The 22,443-nt window shown below is 45.1% G+C and overlaps 2 protein-coding genes across 2 annotated transcripts; one reads left to right on the top strand and one right to left on the bottom strand.

The window, feature by feature from the left end:
* The first annotated feature begins 4,292 nt into the window (after positions 1-4,292).
* On the top strand, positions 4,293-13,986 carry usp46 (ubiquitin specific peptidase 46). Its single transcript, XM_068593055.1, has 9 exons — positions 4,293-4,470; positions 5,729-5,809; positions 6,068-6,281; positions 7,371-7,618; positions 8,553-8,629; positions 8,730-8,813; positions 8,907-9,104; positions 10,045-10,123; positions 10,242-13,986. The coding sequence occupies exons 1-9, from the start codon at positions 4,435-4,437 to the stop codon at positions 10,341-10,343; spliced, it is 1,119 nt and encodes a 372-aa protein (XP_068449156.1). The 5' UTR covers positions 4,293-4,434; the 3' UTR covers positions 10,344-13,986.
* A 4,919-nt stretch (positions 13,987-18,905) lies between these two features.
* LOC137795346 (zinc finger protein OZF-like) lies at positions 18,906-21,911 on the bottom strand. Its single transcript, XM_068592749.1, has 2 exons — positions 21,486-21,911; positions 18,906-20,872 (listed from the first exon to the last, which is right to left on the bottom strand). The coding sequence occupies exons 1-2, from the start codon at positions 21,541-21,543 to the stop codon at positions 19,596-19,598; spliced, it is 1,335 nt and encodes a 444-aa protein (XP_068448850.1). The 5' UTR covers positions 21,544-21,911; the 3' UTR covers positions 18,906-19,595.
* Positions 21,912-22,443: the final 532 nt, after the last annotated feature.

Raw genomic sequence — 22,443 nt, 5'->3', positions numbered from 1 at the left:
CACCAGGGGGCGACTCCTCTGGTTGTATAGAAGCCTATGCTTCATGTGTTAAAGCTGCATTCTCTCTCCTGACCACCAGGTGGTGACTCCTCTGGTTGTATAGAAGCCTATGCTTCATGTGTTAAAGCTGCATTCTCTCTCCTGACCACCAGGGGGTGACTCCTCTGGTTGTATAGAAGTCTGTGCTTCATGTGTTGAAGCTGCATTCTCTCTCCTGACCACCAGGGGGAGACTCCTCTGGTTGTATAGAAGTCTGTGCTTCATGTGTTGAAGCTGCATTCTCTCTCCTGACCAGCAGGGGGCGACTCCTCTGGTTGTATAGAAGTCTGTGCTTCATGTGTTGAAGCTGTGTTCTCTCTCTTTCCCGTCAGAAGCCTCCATCTTTTAACTCCTCCCTGCTGTGTCTTCATAGCGCGGCGGCGGCTCAGCAGACCTGCAGCGTCTCACGAGCACCTGGTGGAGTGAATTAATGCGCTTCACGGGGCTGGAAAGTGGGTCAAGCTCTGGTGCTCCACCGCAGCCGGTCCCCCCCCCCCCCTCCTCCCGCAGACGTCCACTTACACACAAACAGATCTTTTGTTATTGCGAGCGGGACGGGACGCGAGTGCAGGGCAACATGAAGCCGGCGTCGAGATGAGGAAACTATGTGGAAACACAGCCGTGCATATTGCTGAGATATTCTCTCTTGAGAAACTTGTTTATTCCCATTTTATTGTTCAAATAAATTATCGGTCAACACGATCCTGGTGTGGATTATATAAAACTTGTTTCACAGTGCACTTATGCCGTCAGAGGAAAAGCTCTGACTCCTCACTGAGCAACTGAGCAACATCACAAGTTGATCTCATTACTTTAGTTGCTCAGCGTTGCTTTGACTGATGAGCAATGAGCAACTTATAATATGTCATAACGCACACAAACAGGGCGCTCTGTGCTGACAGCGCAGCGGTGCCGCTTTGTGCAGCGAGAACAATGCGGCTACTGTGTCGCTGGAAGCAGAACAGGTGCATTCTGGGATAGTTGAGGACCGAGGAGGCCCCGCGAAGGGTTGTGGTGTATTTTTAGGATTGTGTTTTTGTGAAACGTGTCATTTTTGTGTAACACAAACGTGAACTTATCACGATCAGCTTCACGGAGTATATATCTGTACGTAAAGACGAGTCTTCAGTGTCTCCTCAAAGTCCAGTAAACTGCAGAGTAAACTAAACTTCGGTGGGTGTCCCCGCTGTACACAGCTAGCGCTGCTGCTAGCTCACCGCTAGCTCCCTGGCTGTACCCAGCTAGCGCTGCTGCTAGCTCACCGCTAGCTCCCTGGCTGTACACAGCTAGCGCTGCTGCTAGCTCACCGCTAGCTCCCTGGCTGTAGCCAGCTAGCGCTGCTGCTAGCTCACCGTTTTTTAGAGCATACTTGTCTACTTCTAAAGTCGTCTATCGCTAAACAGCGTTCAGTTTATTTCATCAGTTTGATCGTTGATGATGTTGTTGATCTGTTTGCACGTTTCTTGTCTTCTTTTCACCGTTAATGACTCAACGGTGAGGCAGTAAAACACTCATCAGCTGTGTGTTCGTGCCGTTAAACGACCTGAGGAAACACAGGACAGTGAACATGTTGCTGTCTGCGTGTTTCCTCGTGTCACTCAGAACATTTATTTAATTTAATTTCATTTAATTTTCTGTTCTCCGCTCAGACGCATCGAGTCCAACGAGGCTCATCAGGACGCGACATGTCGGCACACGGTGTACCGACGAGCCAGCGAGCGTGCCAAAGCACAAAGTGTGTGTGTGTGTGTGTGTGTGTGTGTGTGTGTGTGTGTGTGTGTGTCTAATATTTCCCTCCTTCCTGCTCTTTCTGTTCTGGACAGCTTTATTATTGTTGTTGGTCTCACCTCTCCAGAGGAAACACTCAGCCATGTTTATTTCATGAGTGTTTTTTAGTGACTCCGACTCGTCTGATTGGACGATTGGATCTGAATCAGAAGTCCAGATACTAATAAAGTTTATTCATGCAGAGCGTCAATGTGCTGGAGGAATGTGGTCATGACATTTTCTGAGAGCTCTTGAGAGCCCCCCCCCCCTGATATTATATTTCCAGCGTGAGTCTTTAGCCAACGATGACACTTTTGTGCCAAGAAGAAACCTGGAGAGGTAACAAGTGAGACGAGAGCTTCTTTCTGCTATTGATAGCTGACTTAAACCCTTTTATTTGTCTGTGTGTGTGTGTGTGTGTGTGTGTGTGTGTGTGTGTGTGTTTCCTGTGCGTCCTCATGAAGACCCTCTCGTCTCTTCAGCTTCTCAGTGCAACAGAAGCTCTGTCAGACAACACAACATGAGATTAAAACACACAACATTCACCCACCTGCTCTGAGCATCTGGGGCTTCGTGTCGACTCGTCTGCTGACCTGCACGCCCGGAAGGAAACGATGAAACAGATCTTTGTCTCATCAACGAGGCGGATTCGGGTCATTTTGTGTGTTTTGGCAGATTATTCACGTCCATAACGACGATGAAAGATGAAGAAAGAGAAACAACGTGAGTCTGGGAAGGATTTGTGTTGACGTGATGTCATGAATAAAACCTGTGTGTGTGTGTGTGTGTGTGTGTGTGTGTGTGTGTGTGTGTGTGTTTGTGCATCTGTGTGTGTGGGTTGCCGTATTTCAAACGTTCCCATCACAATGGCTCTCCTCTCTCCTCTCTCCTCTCTCCTCTGTCCTCCCTCCTCTCTCCTTTCTCCCCGTTGCTTCTTTCTTCTTGTTTTTAAATTCCTCTCTCTCTCTCTCTCTCTCTCTCTCTCTCTCTCTCTCTCTCTCTCTCTCTCTCTCTCTCTCTCTCTCTCTCTCTCTCTCTCTCTCTCTCTCTCTCTCTCTCTCTCTTCCCGTTTCTTTTGAAGCGTGTTCATCATAATTGTTTGTTGTTTTCCTTTTCTTCTTCTTTTTGTCCCCATGGAAATGCTAAGGAGATAATTGGCCGGGAGTTTGTTGTGAAAGCAGGAAGACAAAAGAGCTGGTGATGAGTGAAGGGCCCCGGGGCCCCTCCTGCAGAGCTCCACGCAGGAGACACTTACCTTTTCGTTACGGTCAGCTAATCACATGGTTTGCAGGATTCCTGCAAATGGAATGATTAGTTGTGAAGTCTGCAACGTGTGAGGAACGAGGAGAAGTGAGTCTGTGAGCGTCTTCTGCAGAGTGACGTGTGGACGCGCACCAGACTCCATTCACAAAAACACTGATTTAAGCTCTGAGCGCTCAGGAGCTGCTGCTCTGCTGCTGCATCCTCTGGTTGTGTGTTTGTTATTGTGCGTGACTTTAGTGTTTTTGAAACGGTTCTTTCTGATTCTCCAAAGTCACTTCATATTTTATGAATTTCAAACTCATCCAACAAGTTGCTGCCTTTTCTAATGCTGAATTATTGGTGATTATTTTTGAGCCTATATTCACCTGTAAAGACGTCACAATCTCCACTTCAGCTGCTCTCACATCCACCAAACTTTATTCAGCATTCAGACCCTCATTTATACTTTTTATTTTATTAATAAAACATGTCTGTTGACAGTGTTTTCTGATGTAAGTGAAACAAACAGATATCATAAATCCTAAAAAAAACTTTGACTCTAATATGTCAACAAAATGAACCTTTGTTTTATTTCATGTTCACATTATGTTCTGGAAATGTATAAAAATGTGCACAAATGTAATAAGATGAAGCTTAATTTGCATATTTAAACACAATTGTCTTAATGTCATTACTGTCAGTAATCAACAGGGGAAGCTTCCTTTTGATGCATTTATATTATATTTGTTTAACATAAAATATTACATTATAGCTTTTAAGAATCTTTTTTATTTCAACAGTTTTACAAAAAGTCTACAAAAATCCCTTTAAACGCGTCCCGATGAGGAACTACAACTCCCACACGCCACCGCGTCCCAACGTCCTGCGGTGGATTGGTTGCTCTCGCGCTGGAACCTCCTCGCCCCGCCCCCCGGCTCTGTGACTGGCTCCTCGGACCCGCCAATCAAGCGCGAGTTACCTCCGCACCAATCAGCTGCGGCGCGTCCCGAGCGTCGCGTCACGTGGTGAGGGAGGGGGCGGGGCTACGACGCGCTCGCTCACACAGCTTGTTTTTCCTGGATTCCTCGCTGCTAAACAACCTGCTGCCCCGCGAGGCTCCGAGCCCCGTCCTCTCTCGTGCACGGTTCCTCGTGCACTGACGGCGTTGCCTCCCCCCTCCTCCCCCCCAGCGGTGGCGTCCAGAGGATGAAGCCGAGGTGTCGACACTGACCCCCCCCTCCCCTCCCGGCTGCATGCTGCTCTCCTGAAGCCTCGAGGTTCTGCAGCCTGGCCTCCAGCAGAGGCTGCTCCGTCTCCCCAGCCTCCCCCCCCTTAAATCATGTTTTATTTTATAAAGATGGCGGCGAGGGGGACACTGTGAACTAAATGACTGTCAGAAACATCGCCTCCATTTGTAATATGGTGAGTAAATCCTGCAGATTGTGTGTTGCAGCCGGTGTGTTGTGTAGTAGTAGTGCACTGTGTGTGTGTGTGTGTGTGTGTGTGTGTGTGTGTGTGTGTGTGTGTGTGTGTGTGTGTGTGTGTGTGTGTGTGTGTGTGATCACTCCTACTACAAGGTGCACACTTTACCTCGGTGCTCGGATCCTCCTTTCCTCGTCGCGTGCACATGTGCGTGTAGCTGTCAACCCTGTGATTGACAGGTCGAACGGGCCGCCTCCTGACAGCTCTGTTGTGATTGCGTAATCCGCTGCAGGGAGCTGGTGACATACATCCCGGAAGCAGATGTCAAGTTAAAAAAAATCTTTTGCTTTAATGGTTTTCGCAGTAACCAAGAGTTATTACCCAGCATCCTGTGCGGTGGAAGGGGTTTGGATTAATTAAACTCTGGTATCGCATCATAAGTCCAATTGTTGCATCTCTAATTTTCATTGTTAGGACACATTGCATCCAGTGTCGACCTGTCAATCACCTCGTAGCCCCGCCCCTAAAGCTTCCTCTTATTATGGTCTGTTTGACTCTAACAGACCATAATGTACTAAATAAACATCATAGACTTCTATACAACCAGAGGAAATAATAATACAAATATATACATGAGAAAAAATAGAAAAATTGATTCATGGACAAAATGAGCGCCGCTGTCCGGGTGCAGGACGCGTACCTGTGCTCCGCCGTGGAGGCGGCGAGCGAGACAAAGACGTATCCGTTGTCCGCTTTGACGGAAAGAAGTGACATTGAAATCCAAAGCCTCCCCTCCAGAAACTAAATTGGCTTCCTGTGTTTGGCTCAACAAAGCTGCGCTTCTTGTGGAGACGCTTTGAGATAAGTGGTCTCTGCAATCAGGGGCTCAAATCCCCCTGACGTCTGACATGAGGACAATATTGAGACCATTTCTGCTTTGACAGGAAGCCTCGCTGTGTGAAGACCTGGAGACGAGCTGCACGGCCTTTTACCGATTCACTGATATTGAAATCTGACCAAGAGGATAATTTGATCCATTACAGCGTCTGAAAGAGAGAGAGGCCACTTATCGTTGGTTTGAGCCCTCAGTCACCTGCTTGTATTCCTCGACTGCTCATTTTCATATTCATTTGACTATATCAACATGGATTAGATCAAACAAAGCAGGCTCTCTTTTCCCCGCCAGAATAAAAGAGTGAACTGTGTTGTATATGATGATGGTGGTGATTAATATGTCTCCATGGCTCTGGTCCTCCAGGGCACCAATGCCTCTGCTCTGGAGAAAGACATCGGCCCGGAGCAGTTCCCGATCAATGAGCACTACTTTGGATTGGTCAACGTGAGTATCGATCGCTCTGGTTGGACGTTACTTTGAGCTAAACGGACAGAAAAGAAACAGAATATTGTCAAACGTTGTGGCGCTCAGAGGCACTACCACTGTAGTCCACAGAGGGCGCCAGAGTCAACATGGAAGTTTCTCGCAACTTTGAGAGATAATCCAAACAGAAAGATGGACTGAATCCCTTTCCTCTGTCCTCTGTCCTCTGTCCTCTGTCCTCGCTCCCTTGGCGCGTCCTCTGTCCTTCCCCCTCCTCAGTTCGGGAACACGTGTTACTGTAACTCGGTGCTGCAGGCGCTCTACTTCTGCCGGCCTTTCCGGGAGAACGTGCTGGCGTACAAAGCGCAGCAGAAGAAGAAGGAGAACCTGCTCACCTGCCTGGCCGACCTCTTCCACTCCATCGCCACGCAGAAGAAGAAAGTGGGCGTCATCCCGCCCAAGAAGTTCATCTCCCGCCTGCGGAAAGAGAACGGTGAGTTATGAATAATGAACCTGCTGTTAAAAGAAAGAGGCTCAACATATCAGCAGCATCCATACAGGCATCTATATAAATGTTTATTCTTTTAATCAAACTATTGTCTCTCATTCATTTGAGTCATTTAAGGTTTACTGTATGCTAAGTCATTCATTTTGGTTAAAAGTCATAGAAATGTGGTTAAAACTCTTGAAAATGTGGTGAAAAGTCATGAAAAACATTGGTGAAAAGTTATGGAAATCCATTAGTCTAAATGTGTATGAACCCTGTAATATTAATGACACTTTTTAAATGCCAGTTTGTACTCTTAATGCTACTTTCTTTTCATGAAAACACTCAAATGTGGAATTATGTTCTGTAAACTAAATGCTGGGGGTTATTTTTAGCGTCCAGACATGTCAATGATTAGCAAAACATCTTTTTTGAGCCGGTGGAAAATAGTAAAAAAAAAAAATTTAAAAAAATGGACAAAACAGGCTTTTAGATTTAAAAACGCTGCTGGAGTGGACGTAATGGTTTTCTGCTGTAATGGGATCGAACATTAAAAAAGAAAATGTAATTCCTATGTTCGTGTTTCCTCCACGAACAAACCGGGAGAGCGGAGCGCTCGACAACCGCGCTGGCGTTTTTGTTTTGGTGGCGTCTGAGTATCCGAGGTGAAGGACGGCTGGAGGTCGACGGAGAGCCGACAGAGAGGCCGACTGTTCTCCACCCAGGAAGCTCTTTATGAGCAGGAACAATGGCGCTCTGTTGTCGCTCTGGCCTCAGTTTTCACCTTACAGGTTTTTGTGTCACGATGGCGGTTTTATCTTTTCATATGAACATCGTGCTGTATAGAAGAAGACTTGAAACTAGAGATTGAGACATAAACTCATGTTTACAATGTTTACTGAGATAATACATCAAGAGAGAAGTAGAGTCACTTATATAGACTTCTATACAACCAGAGGAGTCGCCCCCTGGTGGTCAGGAGAGAGAATGCAGCTTTAACACATGAAGCATAGACTTCACTTCAAACGTGTCTGGACTCAAGATAAATGTCTAGAATAAACTCGTCTCTCTTTCCCGTCATCGTCTCCCCTCCAGATCTGTTCGATAACTACATGCAACAGGACGCTCACGAGTTCCTGAACTACCTGCTGAACACGGTGGCCGACATCCTGCAGGAGGAGAAGAAGCAGGAGAAGCAGAACGGGCGCCTCAAGAACAACGGCGGCGGCGGCGGCGGCGTCCCGCCGGAGGCCGAGCCGGAGAACAAGACGGAGCCCACGTGGGTCCACGACATCTTCCAGGGAACGCTGACCAACGAGACGCGCTGCCTCAACTGTGAAACGGTGAGTGTGTGTGTGTGTGTGTGTGTGTGTGTGTGTGTTTAGAGAGTAAGACGTCTGTCCTGAATAAGTCTGGGCCAAGAGGGATTAGCCTTTTTTGATGCTGAGGTTTGCAAAAAGAAGAAGAAGAAGAAGAAGAAGAAGAAGAAGAAGAAGAAGAAGAAGAAGAAGAAGAAGAAGAAGAAGAAGAAGAAGTCGGGGTCACGGCCGGTGAGCAGAGAGGCTTTGTGCTGGTTTCTGGTCGAGTCAGTGGGACGACTCGCCTTGAACAACCTCTGCAAACACAGAGGCGAGACAAAAGCTCCTCAGTACAATCAGCATTTCAATGAGTGTGTGTGTGTGTGTGTGTGTGTGAGTGTGTGTGTGTGTGTGTGTGTCCTCACTGATCCAGTCAGAAGAATATGTCATAGAAATAGAAAACAAGTATTTTGTGGTCATTTGCTTTCTGCAAAAGAAATTGGCAAACGTGTCTGTGAAGAGGAAATGCTGGTTAGTTAGTTAGCTAGTTAGCCAGCTAGTCAGTTAGTTAGCTAGCTAGCTTGTCCTCCTCAGTAGGACTCTCAAGGAGTGAGTTGGACCCAGCAGCACCACCCCGCTGTAATCAATGAAGCATTATTAAAGCCTGGTGGAATTAGCAAGCTAGCTAACTAGCTCGTCGTCACCTCGCTCGGTTGCTAAATACACCGTGTTTAATGCTACACCAGTTACAGAATACGAGTCCAACAAAGTTGTGACAAGAAAAGTTTAGATTCTGTTTGTGAAACACATAAAAACAGAAAGACTGTTCTTTGTGTTTTTTGTGTGTGTTTGTCACGTGACCATCAGCGTGATAAAGTCCATTATCAGTTTAAAAATGGCCGCCTCTGCTTCGCTGGTAGGAATGGGAACGTCTCTTCGTTCCTATTCTGTCTAATTCGCTGGTCTCTTTATTTGCCAGGTGAGCAGCAAAGACGAGGACTTTCTGGACCTTTCTGTGGACGTGGAGCAGAACACCTCCATAACTCACTGCCTCAGGTATCTGATATCTCTGTTATATCTATATATCTGTTGCATATTCCACTTGTTTTGGGGTCTGAATGAGGTCGAATAACACAAAGCCTCTTCCCTCCTGCAGGGACTTCAGCAACACGGAGACGCTGTGCAGCGAATACAAATACTACTGCGAGGCCTGCTGCAGCAAGCAGGAAGCCCAGAAGCGGTCAGTGAAGCGGCGTGAAGCGGCGTGAAGGTGTTTGATGTGCTCGCCCCCCTCTGAGCGTCCGGTGCTGCTTCTTCTTCTCTCCTTCTGCAGGATGCGCGTGAAGAAGCTCCCCATGATCCTGGCGCTGCACCTGAAGAGGTTCAAGTACATGGAGCAGCTGCACCGCTACACCAAGCTGTCCTACCGCGTCGTCTTCCCCCTGGAGCTCCGCCTCTTCAACACGTCCGGAGACGCCGTCAACCTGGACCGCATGTACGACCTGGTGGCCGTGGTGGTGCACTGCGGCAGGTACTGTGTGTGTGTGTGTGTGTGTGTGTGTGTGTGTGCGTGTGCGTGTGCGTGTACCTGTATGAGTTTTGGTTCAGTCATACTGGGCCTGTGAAGACAGCTGGAGGTCATTATTCTAGGTAGACCGTACTCTGGTACTCAATTCTGATTGGCTGCTGGGTGAATTTGGTGAAAAATCATGGAAATATGGTTAAAAGTCATGGAAATTTGATAAAAAATCATGGAAATTTGGTGAAAAGTCATGGAAATATGGTTAAAAGTCATGGAGATTTGGTGAAAAGTCATTGAAATTTGATAAAAAATCATGGAAATTTGGTTAAAAATCATGGAAATATGGTTAAAAATCATGGAAATTTGATAAAAAATCATCGAAATTTGGTTAAAAATCATGGAAATTTGGTTAAAAATCATGGAAATATGGTTAAAAGTCATGGAAATTTGATAGAAAATCATGGAAATATGGTTAAAAATCATGGAAATATGGTTAAAAATCATGGAAATTTGATAAAAAAATCATGGAAATTTGGTTAAAAATCATGGAAATTTGGTTAAAAATCATGGAAATATGGTTAAAAGTCATGGAAATTTGATGAAAAATCATGAAAATTTGGTTAAAAGTCATGAAAATTTGGTTATAAGTCATGGATTCCCATTTCAAACTGTGCATCATCAGAAATTATTGGACGTCGTGGAGTCCAGAACCGACAGAACTGTCAATCAATCTGCATGAGAGAGAAAATATCCATTTAAAAAAAAATAGTTATAAAAATCACACCGGTCATTTCTCCCGGACAGAAGTGATCAGACTGGTTTCCCGCTGTGTGTGTGAGACTCTTTACATCATCCGTGTTGTGCGTCGGTGGCGTGCAGACGTCTGTGTGTGTGTGTGTTGTGAGTCATGTGTGCGTTGGACTCACTGTGTGCGTCTCCGTGTCCCCAGCGGGCCCAACAGAGGTCATTACATCACCATCGTGAAGAGTCACGGCTTCTGGCTGCTGTTTGACGACGACATCGTGGAGGTGTGTCTCTCTCTCTGTCTCTCTGGCGGCCCCTCCACTCGCACCGTTGTGTGATATTGTTGTGTGTTTGTGTGTTTTTAACCCTCGAGTGATCGTTTGTTTTCTTGTGTCGTGCCAGAAAATTGACGCCCAGGCCATCGAGGAGTTCTACGGGCTGACCTCCGACATCTCCAAGAACTCTGAGTCAGGATACATCCTCTTCTACCAGTCCAGGGAGTGATGGAGGGATGGAGGGATGGAGGGATGGAGTGATGGAGGGATGGAGGGATGGAGTAATGGAGGGACTGGGAGGACTGGGGCCAGACCAGTAAAGCAGCAGGAGGAGACTTTCTTTGTTTTTTACCTTCAGCCATCACACCTGCTCACTTACTCCAAATGAGATTTCTCTCTCTCTCTCTCTCTCTCTCTCTCTCTCTCTCTCTCTCTCTGTCTCTCTCTCTCTCTCTCTCTCTCTCTCTGTCTCTCTCTAATGTGCTTCTTGCCTTTCATTCGCCTGCATCTGGACTGCACTTTAAAAGCAAAAAAGCAAAAATTCATGACTGAAAACTAAACGTAGCCCTGTGTCACTCAGTGGGAGGAGCCTGTGTCACTCAGTGGGAGGAGCCTGTGTCACTCAGTGGGAGGAGCCTGTGTCACTCAGTGGGAGGAGCCTGTGTCACTCAGTGGAAGGAAGCCTGTTTCTCCCAGTGGGAGGAGCCTGTGTCACTCAGTGGGAGGAGCCTGTGTCACTCAGTGGGAGGAGCCTGTGTCACTCAGTGGGAGGAGCCTGTGTCACTCAATGGGAGAAGCCTGTTTCTCCCAGTGGGAGGAGCCTGTGTCACTCAATGGGAGAAGCCTGTTTCTCCCAGTGGGAGGAGCCTGTTTCACTCAGTGGGAGGAGCCTGTTTCTCCCAATGGGAGGAGCCTGTTACTCCCAATGGGAGGAGCCTGTTTCATTCAGTGGGAGGAGCCTGTTTCTCCCAGTGGGAGAAGCCTGTTTCTCCCAGTGGGAGGAGCCTGTTTCACTCAGTGGGAGGAGCCTGTTTCTCCCAGTGGGAGGAGCCTGTGTCACTCAGTGGGAGGAGCCTGTGTCACTCAGTGGGAGGAGCCTGTGTCACTCAGTGGGAGGAGCCTGTGTCACTCAGTGGGTGGAGCCTGTGTCACTCAGTGGGAGGAGCCTGTGTCACTCAGTGGGAGGAGCCTGTGATGGGGCGACGGGTTGCGTGCACAGTCTGTTGTGTTGTCAGTCATTTAGGATTCATGTGTTCATTACAGGACCGGTGTGGAGGATTCATCACGCTGTTGGATGATGATACTGACGTGGAACTTTAGGGAACATAAAAAACTGTTTGCTGCGTCTTCGGTAGAAAAATGTCGGACTCCGCCTTTCGCTACCGACAGAAATGTGAAAGCTCGTAGTCGTGATGAAAACATTCCAATCGAGTCGCGATCCAACACACCGGCCCTCTAAATGCTTTCATTGGGTCGTTTCCCCCGTCGGTGTCGAGGCCCTGGTGGACGCTCGAGAAGAAACTAACAAGCATAAAAAGCAGAGAGAGAGAGAGACTTCATGCATTTAAAGAAGCAATATCTCAGCTTTAATCCCAAAAAGAAGTCGCGAGCTGAGCACGACCTGAACGTGAGCTGTAGCTGTGGACGCTGAGCCGGCGGTTCGGTTCTGACCCGCTCGCCTCGGGCCGACCTTGTGTGATCGACTCCCTCATGGACCCCTCAGCGCTCCACGTGAAGCGGGATTCAAACCATCTTTATTGTTTTTATTCTATTAGAAAACCCATATTTATTGTGCTTAACATATTTATTACTGTTATTTGTAGTGCAGATAGGTAATGAAGGTGTGTGTGTGTGTAATATAGCTCTTTTATGTTAACACTAGGACTGGGTATCGCTTCACAAGAACCAGAACCAGAACCAGAGCTGCGTCTGTCGTCTCATTTAATCAAATATCTCTCGCGGTGATTGATGGGGAGCAAAATTATAATGTAAATATTTATATATTTTCTCTTTCTGGGTACAACTGGAGGAGTTTGGATGCTTCTCGGTTGTTACTGGGTTGTTTTGTTCGGCACCTTTTGAAAGGCCCGAGTTCAGACCCTCGTGTCTCAAGCGGAACATGAAAAGACCTAAAAATGGTTTTAACAGTTTAAATTAAGTAGTTTTCATTTCACAGGAAGTGATTCAGACGTATTAAAGGCACCGTGTGCAGGATTTGGTGCCATCTAGTGGTCTATAATTAACCCTCTAAATCATTCACGCTGGCCCTTTAAACACGAGACAGACCGGTAGACATGAAAATAAAACCTGTGCAATAAGAGAAGAAGTTCCCAGTGAAACTAATATAAAGTACATTTAAATGTTAGCTAGTAGATGTGTTTCTTAGCGGTTTGATCTTTTTTCCCAGTTTGTGTGTTTGTGATGTCAAACAGCCACCAGGTGTCGTGCGCACAACCTGCTGGGATGTTTTTTTTTTGCTGTGACTTTGTAATGTCGATTCTTTTTCATTCCCACGTTGAACTGCAGCCGTTTAGTTCGTCTCTGACGTCGTACGATGTCTCTCGTCCTGTAGATGTTGTTTCTACTTTCCTCTCGAGGCCATTCCCCCTGTCGCGTAACGTGTTCATGTGACTCCATTTCTGTTTGTTTTCTACTTCAAATGCATCTCACGAGAAATAAGATCAGTAGGAATAAAGAGGCGAAGTCCCGCCCCTTTCCTGTCCCCAGGACAAAAATATGACATTTTATTCATATTATTTTCACGTCAAAAAAGTTGCATTTTTGTCGTAAAACTAGTGTGAGACGCTCGTTAGAAAGACCGCACACCCAAACCTGGAAGAAGTGACGTCATAGATTTGTTGTACCTTTTGGAGTTTTGCAAAACCCCGATCGGTGAACTACGTAGCGGCCGTTAGCTTGCTTTGCTAGCTAGCTAGCTAACGTAGCTACGTTCTACGCACAAATGTTAACACCTTCTTACCGGATGTGTTTTTATCCAGCGAGAGAACGAGTCGTGGAGAGAACATCCTGGTATCGAGCGCACAGGCATCGCTTGAGCATATTCAGGGATGCGTCGTCTTTCTGATTACGTATTTTCGCCGTTTTTTACGACATCGCGAACTTTCCTGACGTGCAAAATTATCCTTTTAAAAAAGAAAAAAATTAAATGCGTGTGAAATTTATGGCTTTAATTAAAAACAGGGATCAAAAATGTATTAGTATCTCGTCGTACGTATTTATGCTGAAATAAGGTCCAAAAGGGGGCGGGGCTTAACCTCCCTATAGCAGCGTCTATTCAGCAGAGGAAGAACTTAAGGCGAGAGCATGAATCTGTTGTTGTTTTTTAACGCACTTGTTTCTGCAGCTCGGTGAAGTCACGAGGGAAAACGTGCCAAACGTGGAGTCGATACCGACTTCGACAAAACATTATTTTCTTTTCAAAGATGCAACTGTACATATATATTACGTAAGAAGAAAAAAAAATAATATTTTTTTAAAGTGAAGATCTTGAAAAGATTTCGACCGTTATGGAAACATGAGCAGATTGTTCACCGTCTGTCACGTTATTGCTTCTTTTTCTTTCTTCTTCTGTGTGTTATTCTGGGTTGAGCCAGGAGGGGAAACAGGAAAAGGTTAATCTTCCATTAAACACTTATGCACTCGCCCTCACTGAGACGCTCAGTCACTTGATATTTATCGTACCGTGATGGTTCTACCGGGGAAAGAGACCGACCCGAGTCTCCGTCTGGCTGTGATCTAAAAGTGCACTTTAATAGTGATGAGCTTCAGTGCTTTAACCAGAAGAACCGCCGCTTAACGCACTCATGTTGAGGTTGTTTCTTTCTTCTGTTCAATAAAATGACTCAACTGAACCTGTCAAAGTGTTTATTTAAAATCTAAAAGGTAGTATGAATGAGCTTATGAATGTGTTGTGAACAAACACTCAAGCACATGAAGCATAGACTTCTATACAACCAGAGGAGTCGCCCCCTGGTGGTCAGGAGAGAGAATGCAGCTTTAACACATGAAGCATAGACTTCTATACCACAGAGGAGTCGCCCCCTGGTGGTCAGGAGAGAGAATGCAGCTTTAACACATGAAGCATAGACTTCTGTACAACCAGAGGAGTCGCCCCCTGGTGGTCAGGAGAGAGAATGCAGCTTTAACACATGTCGCTCACAGTGTTCAGGGTCAAACTGTCGTTCTCGTGGTTCTGTGGCTCCACAAAAGCGAGAGGTGACCGAGGGTGTTTGGTCTTTCCCGGTAATTTGTTGGAAGACTTAAAACTGAAAACCCACAGGCGGCCGCAGACACGACACTCTGTTTCTGTGGAGAGAATCTTAAGCTTCTCAGAAACACTTTATCTCCCACAGAGAGCTGTTCAGAGGAATAATCACACACACACACAAACACACACACACACACACACACACTGTGTGTTTATTCTCACCACCTCCTTCCCAGAATCCTCAGGTTTGATGTGCGTCGCTGACGTGAAGCAACAGAAAACTTTAGTGAGCAACAATGAGACAATGTGTCATTTGGTCGGTTCTATTTTTGCACAACGTGATTTCTGGGAAACAAAGTAACGAGCAGACGTTCTAGTCGGAGCGACGTCTCCACGTGTTGTTTTTTCTCCGAGGTGTTCTGAAGACGAACGAGGACGTCTTTAGTCACAATGTTAGTTTTTAATCGGACTCATTTGAATCTTCTTCACTTGGAGCTTCAGTGTTTTTATTTCATTCAATCACAAAGCTGTTTCCTCTCTTTGTTTCCATTTCATTTCATACGGTGGACACATGTTCTTCACATCCAACTCCACTTTAACTTGTAGAGAAGAAGAAGAATCTGTAGCTGGAGACGGTTCCCTGTGGTACACCTCCAGGCAGCAGCTCACCCTGCTCGTGAGACACGCCATGGAAGCTGGGAAGTTAGCGCTTAAGCTAACTAGCAGCATGCGCGCTTGGGGGGGCACGCCACGATCAGATGATAGACTACAGCTGGCGTAGTGACCATATATATATATATATGGTATATACCACAAATAATATATATGTATATATATATATATATATATATATATATATATATATATATATATATATGTATATGTATGTATATATATTAATCTATTTTTCCTTGTCCCTGGTTTTGAGGTTTTGCAGATGGACTGGAACCGAACCGGAGTGATGTCTCTCTCTCTCTCTCTCTCTCTCTCTCTCTCTCTCTCTCTCTCTCTCTCTCTCTCTCTCTCTCTCTCTCTCTCTCTCTCTCTCTCTCTCTCTATGAACGATGATCAGATTCGTCAGCAGAGCGTTTACAACAGGCTCTATGTTTATCAGGCCCTCCCACAATGAAACTCTGCTACGTTATCTGGGGTCTTGGGGTCGAGGCTGTTTTGGCTCCGGCTGGATCAGAAAGAAAAACACATGAGATAAACCTGCTGTTTCATAACTAATTATTATTATCAGAGGCCGGGGCTCTAAAAATAGATGTTTTGATGTGAATTCCTTTGCAAAGTTGGAGAGGAGTGTCAGTGTGAGTCTCTTGTCCGTCCGCGACCCGACGTCCACGTCTCACATGAGCACATTTCATGACATCAGCGCTGGCGTTCAACACAACGACGTGTCGGCGCCACGCAGAGCAAACAACAACCGCCATCTTTAGTTCCAGACTAAAACACACACAAAACCTCCATCTGCAGCGAGTGTGTGTTTACTGAAACAATGACGCTGCAGTCAGTAGTAGAGTCAGTAGAGTCAGTAGAGTCAGTAGTAGAGTCAGTAGAGTCAGTAGAGTCAGTAGTAGAGTCAGTAGAGTCAGTAGAGTCAGTAGTAGAGTCAGTAGAGTCAGTAGTAGAGTCAGTAGAATTAGAGTCAGTAGTAGAGTCAGTAGTAGTAGTAGTGGAGTCAGTAGTAAAGTCAGTAGAGTCAGTATGCTGACTCTACTGACTTTACTACTACTGACTCTACTACTGACTCTACTCCGGTTACTTGCTACCGAGTACTTTTACTTTTGGTGCTGTGAGGTCACTTCAGGACTCTTGTGTGTTTCTCCTTCATGAAAGTCAAAGATTGTTTTCCTGCTTTTCACTAAACGGTCAGAACTCTTCTTCTTCTTCTTCTTCTTCTTCTTCTTCTTCTTCTTCTTCTTCTTCTTCTTTACTGTCAGTGCTGAAGTTGTAGAAGGTGCTGTGCTGCCCCCTGGTGGAGACATGTCGTTACTGCGGGTTAAAAGACTGGATGGATGTGATCTCCTATTTTTCTAAATATTTTGTGTTTTCATTTTAAAATCTTGCTCCTGTTATTGCTCCTACATTTTGCACTAGTGACTTTATTTAAATATGTATATTTTTACTGTTTCATATTTATATTCTCTTCGGTCATTTTTTTATTATCTATGAAGCAAAATAATTTCCTTTTGGCATTATATCGTTCTATCTAATCATATCAAACTTTTCTTGACATTTTCTTTAAATTCTTTCATTTCGTGATCAAAATATTTGTAATTTTCACGTCTTGCACATCCGTCAGAGGTCAAACCACGCCCACGAGAAGGTTTCCATGTATTTAATAACTGTGCATGTTCTCTCTCTCTCTCTCTCTCTCTCTCTCTCTCTCTCTCTCTCTCTCTCTCTCTCTCTCTCTCTCTCTCACGTTTCTTTCTTCCCTCCATCCTCTTCTTGCGGTTGTTCAGTGAGATCGGCTCCAGGCTTGACGTCTTGTTTCCGTGAGAGAATCAAATCTCAGCTGTAAGTGTGAGCAGACCCGGCGGGGCCGTGAACCCTCCAGAAAAAAACTCACACCTGCGTCGCTCGGCCGGCCAGAGCCGCTCAGTAATGTGAAGGAGAGCGGACGCCTGGTCTTCTCATCAATCACTTCATCCAGATGTTTCTGCAGACGGCTCCAGCGTGTTGAGGAGCCGCTCGAGGCCTCGCAAGAAGAAAGAAAGAAGCCGAGTGATTAAAGCTCACGATGACATCTCTGCCGAGCAGCTGGGAGATTATCGTTTCTTCTCACCTGAAATGTGGATATAGATTTCTCTTTGAAAAGCAGACCCTTTTCAAAAAAAACCTGACGTGGATCTCTCCCCTTCCTCCTCCGGTCAAAGGTCACGACGGCTTTAATGACGTGTTAGAAACAATCCTGTGATCCTGGCGCCGCTGCTCCCTTCAAGCCCGTGAAAGGAGCAGAACCGTCGGCACCGTGCGACCAGAGCTGCAAGCTTTCTGCTGTTGAAGGAACATTTCACCCAAATACTCACCTGGACCTTTACTCACGCTCATAATGACGTGTTCATGTACATATTACATCATGTACTTATTATTCAACGCTCACGTTGAATAATAAGGAAATAAAAGATTGTATGTTTATGGTTTAAAACAAATCTTGTCCTTAGTAGTTTTAATGATGTGTAATTGTTCAGAATTCATCTCTAATAACTATTTATGTTGTTGTGAAACCTTTTCAAACTACTGGATTCATACGAAAAAAATTGGAAAGATTCATGTTTGTGAAGTATTGAGGACAAATATATGTTTTTAAACAGTTTTATTTACACAGACATTTGTATAAATGATGCAGCGAGTGTGGTAATATCATTTTGGAAATATATTTATGTTCTAATTTTGACATACTCAAACAAATCCCAGGCGCCACCTGGGATTGTTGGCGTATTTCACCCGAACCTCATGATGGAAACTCTCCCAAAGTCTGCTGGTTCATCAACACATCAACCGTGTTGGTGAGAAACTTCTCTGTTCTCAAGAGAGCGAAGAGATCCAATTATTATTATTATTATTATCCACGAGAGCCCAGATGTGCAGTCGGATGACGGAGCAGGGAAGAGGAAGCGGTCTGGACGAATGTCTCGCGTTGGGGGAAAAAGCGCGGCCAAATTCCCCGCTCGTATTCCCATTGAGAAAAGGAAGGAAGTGTTTTTATCTCTGGCCGAGGATTCGAGTCGCTCGACGTCCGATCTGATCGTCCGTCGCTCCCCGTTGGCTCCAGACTCTCGCCGGCGCCCCCTCGGGGTTGGGACCGGGAGTGAAGAGGGCGTTGCCCGTGCTCGGTCACATTGCACGGATGTACGAGTGCCCCGCCCGTCATAAATCCTCCTGAGCTGGATCTGCATCCTGCTCCGTCCCAGATGTGTTTTATCGGCCTCTCTGGGCCGCTCGGAGACACGGAGATGCTCGTCGGCCTGCAGAGGCTCATGGACTCCCTCATGGACTCCATCAGCAGGAAGATCCACAATAGCAGCCTGGGGTGACTGGTCACAAGTATTCACGTTTAGGCTTTTAGATTTATTTCATGCATTCCCAGCTGCTCCATCTGTGCTTTTGAGTCATTTTTCCTCCTTGTGATTTATGCCCTGCCCATGACGGTGTCGTCATGTGCTGAGATGTACGGCCCTGTGAGTCTTTCCCCTCCGGTCCGGCTGTGGGATCAGGGCGGGGTGCTGATCACGCTCGAGCTCCAGAAGCCGGCCAGCAACGAGCGCATTACTTATTAACCTCAGCGGCCCCCAAAAATGGAGGCAGAATTCTTCATCAGGAGCTCTTTCTCACTCTCAAAGTCCAAAGATATAGCAACAAAAACACTGCAAAGCTTTTCAAGAGCTTTTAAGTCCATTTTACATCTTTATAACACAATTCAACCAAAAATATTAACACAAACCATAAATAGGAATTAAAAATGGAGCAACCCAAGTTATGAAAATATTAATTTTCATATCCCTAGCTTGATGCTACACATGGTTGGCACAACTTTCTGGAAAGCTTACAAGCCACAGAATCTGGAAATTGCACCAAAACACTGTGAGACAAAGCCTCAGCAAAGTTCCTTGATGGATTAAATGATACTTGCTTGGTGTGTGTTGGTGGTCTGCTGGAGCAGAGCCCCTCTGTTGAGGAACCAGAGGCGTTCAAGGTCCAGGGAGAAAGTTAACGCATTTTTGCTTTCAGCTGACTTAACCTAACGAAATCTGCACTAAATGAATTACTAAAAATATTTAACTTCACTGAATCAAAGTCAAACTTTGCAGAGATACTGGTCACACATAGTGGTATTTAATAGTAGAAGGAAAAGCAAAGCAGTAGCACATATACTGTTATACATTTTAACTGGAATGGTTCTCTGTATATTATACATTTTGAAATGATTCAAATGGCCCTTTTTTTGAACAAATATTTGTATTGTCTTTTCTCTACTACACTAACAAACACAGGAGATAGAGCAAAACAAAACAAGGCACAAAACAAAACACATAACAAACCAGAGGAATGAGAGGCAATGAAGGAATACTCTGATGCTTTTGTAGCATCGGCTTCCAACTTCACACGGATTTGAACCAACAGTTGACTCTCGACGAGAGAATCTTGTTGAGCGACCTCGACGACTAATTTGTTTATCCCGTGTGGAATTTTAAATGTTGTTTCAGATTTTACTGTTGGAAAAATGTTTTACCACAAACTAAATAACTAAATGCTTTCTCCCGTGTGGATAGTCATGTGAGGTTTCAGGTCTCCCTTTCGTGAAAATGTTTTACCACAAACTGAACAACTAAATGCTTTCTCTCCTGTGTGGCCAGTCATGTGACGCTTCAGATTTGACTTTTGTGAAAATGCTTTACCACAAACCGAACAACTGAATGGTTTCTCCCTTGTGTGGCCAGTCATGTGAGTGTTCAGGTTTGACTTTTGTGAAAAGGTTTTACCGCAAACTGAACAGCTAAATGCTTTCTCTCCTGTGTGAATAGTCATGTGATCCTTCAGGGTTCTCTTTTGTGAAAATGTTTTACTACACATAGTACAACTGAATGGTTTCTCCAATGTGTGAATATTCATGTGACTGTTCAGGTGTCCCTTTTGGGAAAATGTTTGACGACACACGAAACAACTAAATGGTTTCTCCCCTGTGTGGATAGTCATGTGATTGTTCAGGTGTCCTTTTTGTGAAAATGTTTTACTACACATGGAACAACTAAATGGTTTCTCTCCTGTGTGGATAGTCATGTGACTGTTCAGGTGTCCCTTTTGGGAAAATGGTTGACTACACACGGAACAACTAAATGGTTTCTCCCTTGTGTGGATAGTCATGTGAGTGTTGAGGTGTCCTTTTTGTGAAAATGCTTTACTACACACAGAACAACTAAATGGTTTCACTCCTGTTTTGGCTGTAGTGTGTCTCTTCAGATGTACCTTGTGGTCAGAGATTCCAGCACATTCAGACGAACTGACTGATGTATTTCTAGTAGTACAGTTCACACTTACAGGTACTTGATTGTTTTGCAGAGGGTTAAAAGCTGACTGAGGTTTCTGAGTCATCTTCCAATCTCTACTGTCATCAGTCTCAGGTTCAGACGTGTCTTCAAACTCATCAGTATCTGGTCCTGGATGTCTTTCTGGATCTAACTTTCTGTCTGGCTCTGATCCTCCACAATCTGCTCCATCAGCTTCTGTTTCCATCTTTTTAGTTTGTCTTTGATGAAGCTGTGAGGACTGAGCTCCTTCTTCATCATCTTCACTCTTCACAGGAGGGAATGAGAACTTGATACCAGCCTCCTCCAGTCCTTGAAGCTGCTCTCCCTCCTGACTGGTCCAGAGTTCCCCCTGTTCCTCTTTAATGTATCGGGGCTCTGGGTCCTCCTGGTCCATTTTAATGTGTGGGGGCTCTGGGTCCTCCTGGTTTAGACTGAAGCTCCAGTCCTGCTGCTCAGGAGGAATATCTTCTTTAACCACCAACAACTGCTGGACGTCTGTGGAGAATAATGAAATACATTCATAAGTCTGAGAAATCATATATGAAACTCTGTATTATTAAAGAAGTTTATCACCGAAAAAGCGGTGAATTAGTTATGAAGGAGAAGCATGACCCCTAAATAAAAACATGCTGCTGTTGGAAACATCACACAACAACTTGTGTTACATTGATTGAACCAACAAAGGTCATGTGTAGCTAAAATAGAAGAAGAAGAAGAAGAAGAAGAAGAAGAAGAAGAAGAAGAAGAGATAGATAGATACACTAGGAACCCCAGAGTCCCTGTAACACGGTAATGACGTCACCAAGACTATACACATGGTGCATTCTCGCACCCTGAGCAGTCCATGTGACTCCCGTTACTCAAAGGAGGTGAAACAACGTTGGTGCCTTTTAAGAAAACACCCTGAGGTCATAGAACTACCTTCTCTGCTCGAACAACACACAAACACTACTATTAGCAATACTATTAGCATTCAACTCCATTCATTTGTATTCCTAATTAAAGCCTTAAGTTCTTGTAATTGAATTTAAAAACAGACTCATGTGGGACTTCAACCCGTAACACGAAGCACAAGGACCGGGAACAATAAAGAAAAAAAGGCACAAACCTGATTCGTGGAGCTGAACTCGAGGGTTCAGCCTCCAGTAGTTTGGCTCGTCGCTCATTTTCTCTGAAAGGACCAACGTCCTCCTCGTGATCTGCTGTTAACCTGTCAAACAGCTCGTGACGTGTCGAGTAATCCAGCTGCAGCCCGAGTCTCTGTTACTGTGTTGCTCGCTGCTGTCTGCTACACGGCCGAGCTACATGCTAGGTGGCTAACACTCGCTAGCTGCTGTCGCTACGTGACCGAGCTACATGCTAGGTGGCTAACACTCGCTAGCTTCTCAGGACTTTACGGGACAATTCCTTTAAACCTCACAGCGGGTCCGCTGAGCTCTCCATCCGGCTGTCTGCTGCCTTCACCCGATACGACACCGAGCTGGAAGAGAGAAGCTTATTCTCTTCCTGCTTCTACTTTTGCTTCTACTTCTTCTTCTACTATTCCTTTTACTTCTTCTTTTTCTTCTTCTTTGTTTTAGGCGGATGGCATCCAAAAAGGTGCATTACCGCCACCTAATGGCTTTAAGTGTGGACCAGAATGATCGAGCCCTTTATCCCACCCCAAAAAAAATAATAAAATAAAATAGAATAGAATAAAATACAATGATAAACAAACAATAATAAAAGACAGTGCGAAGAGAAAACCTTCTTCTTCTTTTTCTTCTTCTTCTTCTTCTTCTTCTTCTTCTTCTTCTTCTTCTTCTTCTTCTTCTTCTTCTTTCTCTGTCAAAACTCTCTTTTTCATTACTAACGATGCGCTTTCCACAAATAATAGATCCATTTAAAAGAATAAATGCTTAACGGGATGACAACTGAAGATTATTTTGAACATAACAATAATGTTTACCTCAGAAAGTCTAAAAATAAACATAGTAATATTTTGCTGGATGGAAATAAAACATTATGAGATAGTAAGTTATAATTATGAGATGCTAATGGAGCCGAAGGTTTATCTTGCACCTTAT

The sequence above is a fragment of the Clinocottus analis genome, unplaced genomic scaffold (genome assembly GCF_023055335.1).
Source record: "Clinocottus analis isolate CAN_PGR_092001 unplaced genomic scaffold, fCliAna1.0.p SCAF_28, whole genome shotgun sequence".
In the NCBI taxonomy this organism is placed as follows: domain Eukaryota; kingdom Metazoa; phylum Chordata; class Actinopteri; order Perciformes; family Cottidae; genus Clinocottus; species Clinocottus analis.
Note: the sequence above shows the minus strand (reverse complement) of the source record. Positions and strands in the feature narration are given on the sequence as shown.